At 40.3% G+C, this 4,651-nt stretch overlaps 1 protein-coding gene across 1 annotated transcript; it reads right to left on the bottom strand.

Annotated features, from left to right (window-relative positions):
* Positions 1-266: 266 nt before the first annotated feature.
* Positions 267-4,651, bottom strand: LOC119774270 (lysozyme g-like). Its single transcript, XM_038271702.1, has 5 exons — positions 4,497-4,651; positions 2,903-2,980; positions 2,594-2,790; positions 2,367-2,505; positions 267-588 (listed from the first exon to the last, which is right to left on the bottom strand). Exons 1-5 carry the CDS (start codon positions 4,627-4,629, stop codon positions 455-457), a joined length of 681 nt encoding a protein of 226 aa, XP_038127630.1. The 5' UTR covers positions 4,630-4,651; the 3' UTR covers positions 267-454.

The raw sequence follows: 4,651 nt of genomic DNA, 5'->3' as shown, positions 1-4,651 counted from the left end.
CTCTGAGGACGAAGCCGCTTTCGTCTCACAGCATCATTTTTATCTCAAAGGACTGTTAAATAGAAAAGAGCTAAATGTAAGTTAGGCGGTCGGTAGATTTTACTCTGAGGCCTCAAGAATAAAAAAAACTTTGTGTGTCGAATGAATGATGCAAAAACATGTTTATTAAAGACAGTCCTGATGTTGGAAAGATGAAGGTTAATATGTTTAGTGAAGACAGCCTGACAATTTAACTGCTCTGATGCTTTAAAAGAAAAGACTCCAAATATTATTTCAACTTTTATTATTTTTTGAGCCTGTTTGAGACTTTTTATACAAAACATGAATGAAAGCTGACAGAAAACAGCAAACCGTAACGTTTCTCCTTAAGCTTTTCATTACATCTCATCTTTATATGTTTATTTATTTTTTGCAGGATTCAAACTGGTATTTCTGTTTTTTTCAGTGACAGACTTTAGAAATCATTTTTTTTGTAAAACTGGGCTCTGGCGACAACATCGTTGGAGTAGTCTCCACCTGTCGTGCCGACGTCCACCCTTTCATACGTTTGGACGTTCCGATCCCCAAAGTTGTAGGCCGCTATCCCTCCTGTGAGAAAGAAATCAGCATTTAAGAATCAAGATGTCCAAAATTACAAAACATAAATGGAAGCAAACAGATGAATCTGTAGCGTTTATCGGATGACTGTCAGGATGTTTCTCTAGTCAATAATTAACCATAAATAAAGTTGGTCAGCTTCTTTTAAAGATAAACTTTATGTAAAGAGGGGCGGGGTTCCTGTCACCTGGGCAACACGAGGGGAATAGATGTTTCCCAACCTGGGAAATCTGAGTAAACCACATAAGCTCCAACTGATGTGGAAAAGCAGAGAGTTCAGGGTTTCTGACAGATCAGGGCGACTCGTTATGAATCGTTTCTAAAGCTTTTAAATCGCAGGAACTTTCAGATGAATCACAGGGAGATTTAGGAGAATCAAAAAGATCTAGAGGATTATTGCAGACAAAGCTGAGCCTCTGAGTCACCAACATCTAACACAGATTAAAACTGTTTCTCTTCAGAAATCACGCCTCTGACCAACCAACCAACTATTCCACCAACCAACCAACCGACCAACTGATCAACCGACCAACTGATCAACCAACGGATCAACTGAACAACCAATCGACCAGGATTATTGAAATCTGGAAGCTTTTTAATGAACTCTTCTTAGGTTAGGGTTAGGAAGGTGTGAATACTCTTTAAATACATTTTATTGTGTTAATATTTCTTTACTTTATGCAGGTTTACTAGTGGTTCCTAGAATTTCTAAAAGTAGAATGGGAGGCAGATCTTTTAGTTCTCAGGCTCCTCTCCTGTGGAACCAACTACCAGTTTTAGTCCGTGAGGCAGACACCCTGTCTACTTTTAAGGCTAGGCTTAAAACTTTCCTTTTTGATAAAGCTTCTAGTTAGAGTGGCTCAGGTTATCCTGATCTATCTCTATAGTTCTGCTGCTATAGGCTTAGACTGCTGGAGGACATAGGGACCCCTTTTTCCTTTTTCTATGTCTGCTTCTGTCTCCTTGAACCCCAGTGGGCCTCAGCAGATGGCCGCTCACACTGAGCCTGGTTCTGCTGGAGGTTTCTTCCTGTTCAAAGGGAGTTTTTCCTCTCCACTGTCGCTACAAGCATGCTTAGTGTGAGGGATTGCTGAAGAGTCAATGAGTTGATGCAATCAGCTGGTTTTCCTTAGATAGAAAACTTTGAATCAATCTGACTGGATGATCTGGTTGAATTATCTCTATAAAGTGACATGATGTGAATTGGAGCTATAGAAATAAACTGAATAGAATTGATAAAGAATGATGGAAATTCAAACCATAAAATAAAATAAAAATGTGTTAAAAACTAAATAGAAAAAGCAGTTTATCAGATCTGGTTTTCATGGCTGCTCATAGGAAGGAAACTGACAGAGTTTAAAGGTTTTGGTCCAAATGACCATAACAGACGATCGCTTTCAAAATGGCCGCTACTGAAATCCACAGCAGGAAAATGTTCTTGGACTTTTTTAACCACCATGTTCCTGTAGGGAATGTTTCCCGCCATTTTGGCGGTCAGGCTCGACCCAGGGTGGGATTTTCTGTAAACGATATGAGTTCTTTCACCAAACGGATGCATTTATTAAAAGAGGAAATATTTGATCACATTATGAACACTTTGTGTTTAGATTCGTTCTAAGAACTTCCTCTATTCCTTCTACTTCTGCTTCCAACTGTTCCAATAAAAGAAGCATTGATCTGCAGAAAAGGTTTTGGATCAAGTTAGAAACTTTCCATTTCCTTCCTCCTGACATGCAGAGATAAATCCCAGCTTCACTAAAGCATCAAACCTTTCAGCTGCTGCTCTTTGCTCCATCCAGGGAACTTCCTCTGAATGGTTTTAATGAAGTTCACCAGGATCCCTGTTCCCTGGCGGAGATGCTCCTCGCTGTTCCAGGCTCCGACTATCGTGTGATGTCTTTTATCCACCTGCAGATTAAACACAGGATTAGAACCGAGCCTTTGGGTCACATTGCCATTGAATCTTTTCATGTGGACATAAACAGCCTTTACCAACCTGCATGAGACCCCAGCCATTGCCGTGGTCCCCCCAACCATCATCCAGGGCGTTTCCTGCTCTGGATTCCCTGGAGATGATGCCAGCAATCAGGGCAGGATCGACACCCAAATCATTTCCCACTTTTCTGATTGCTGATTTGTAATTGTTCATTCTTCCCAGATCCATTCGTGCCATTTCTTCTGATGCCCTCACACCTGTCGGGGGGGGGGGGGGGGGGGTTGATGAAAACAGCCACAACGTCATTACAGAGGAGAGTTTCCCGTCCTGGTGGGAATTTCAGGAAAGCTGTTTTCATTCAGTGTTTACCTGAGTAGCTCAGCCTATCCTGGCGAGACGTCTCAGTGGAAGCACCACTAGTTTCAACTTTACTAATATCTCCAAAACCTGTGAAAAGTTAATCAATCAGCATTTTAATAAAGAGAATTAGAAAGTTAAATAGTTCATAGAAATGCTTCCTTAATCCCAGAGAGTTTAGCAGATAAATGTGGATTAAAGCAAGTTCAGCTCCCAAAGTATAAACTGGAAAGATAATCCCTCCTGGATCATTAAAGCATTTCTGATTCTGATCCCATCGTCTGTATAACAGGAACCACTATTTTATTAAATTATAGGTGATTATAAAAATGAAAAATATTTAGCCTCTAAAATAAACTCTGTAAAACACCCATAAAGCCCATTAGAAACTCTGGATGAACCTCAGACTTTATAGATCCACATCTAGACTAGAACTAAAGCTAATCTGGACTGAATAGGATGAAACATGTTTGTTCCACAAAGGTTTTAATGGGCAGGGGGCTGATTTTAGCACAGTGGTGCCAAAAGTGGCCAAATTATGCAAAAATGCATTATTTCCACTCATAAAAAGGAATCTGGTCAGACAAATATGCTGATTTCCATCATTGGAGACCTTCTGCATGAGGCGAAGCCTTTGCTGCTCAGATTTAGTCGTTTAATCTTTTAAATTTACCAATAAAATCATCAAACTGGATAGAAAATAAGAATAACAGAGCAGCTTATGGAACGCATGAAGGTTACATCACCTGACATGGTTGCTCAATGACCTCTGACCCCTCCTTGGAAAGGTCTGAGCCTCTAGTTTCCAATGATGGCGGCCATTAGGGGGCGGGGCTAGCAATCAATACCTGCTGTTGCATTACTCCCGCAGAGTCACATGTCAGGTGGAATTTTAAATTTTAAATCTCATTTGATTTGTTTACACAGCTATAAAACAAAAAGTAATTCTGAAAAAATTATTTTGAAATGAACTGAAATGTTTTAGAAATGTTAAAGCCTCATTTTAAAGGCGTTCCCCTGTAGATCATGTCCTGGTCCCTGTTATGGCCGCCGTACTGAAGACACGACACTCAGAGAAGTTCTAACGATGATCTGCGCTGGAACAGACACGGTTACTGATTGGTCCTTTGGATCTGAGTCATTTTTTTATTCTGTTTTACTAATTATTTATAAACAATAAGATAAAAGCTTCAGTGGGATTGAGACGGGATCCCAGCTTTTATCTGCTGAATGTTTTTCAAAACAAATTAAAAAAAATGCTCAAATGTTTTGTTGCGTTCTAATTCAGATTTTAGAGAAAACGGTAATTTTAACTTCAATTAAGTCAAAAATATGTAAAATTGTAAAATGTATATTGACATAATAAGAAATATAATTTCTATTGAACCTAATTTAATAGAAATGTCCCTTCATGCAGCTATATTAATATATCTGAATCTCTTGCCCTGTTTTTTATTTCATGCTTTGTTCCCCCATGAAAACACGCTGCCCCCCCAGGCCCCTCCTGGCCCCCCAGGCCCCTCCTGGCCCCCTCCTTGGCCCCCGGTACATTCGTTCTAGAACCGCCACCGTCTCCAACTGAAGCTGCTAAGGATGAAACACTCACTCATTGTTGCTGGTTGACCGTCTGCAGGGACCTGAAGCAGAAGTTTCTGTTCTGTCGTCCGTCTGGCTGCAGGAGGAGCTTTTATTCCTCGACTTCTTTCACTTTCACTGTCTGTGTTTCCTGAACCAGTCATTCTGGGAAGTCCCACTTTAAAC

This window comes from Cyprinodon tularosa, unplaced genomic scaffold, assembly GCF_016077235.1.
Source record: "Cyprinodon tularosa strain WSP-4 unplaced genomic scaffold, ASM1607723v1 ctg807, whole genome shotgun sequence".
NCBI classification, from domain to species: Eukaryota; Metazoa; Chordata; class Actinopteri; order Cyprinodontiformes; family Cyprinodontidae; genus Cyprinodon; species Cyprinodon tularosa.
The sequence above is the reverse complement of the archived record's forward strand: the minus strand, read 5'-3'. Positions and strand labels throughout refer to the sequence as shown.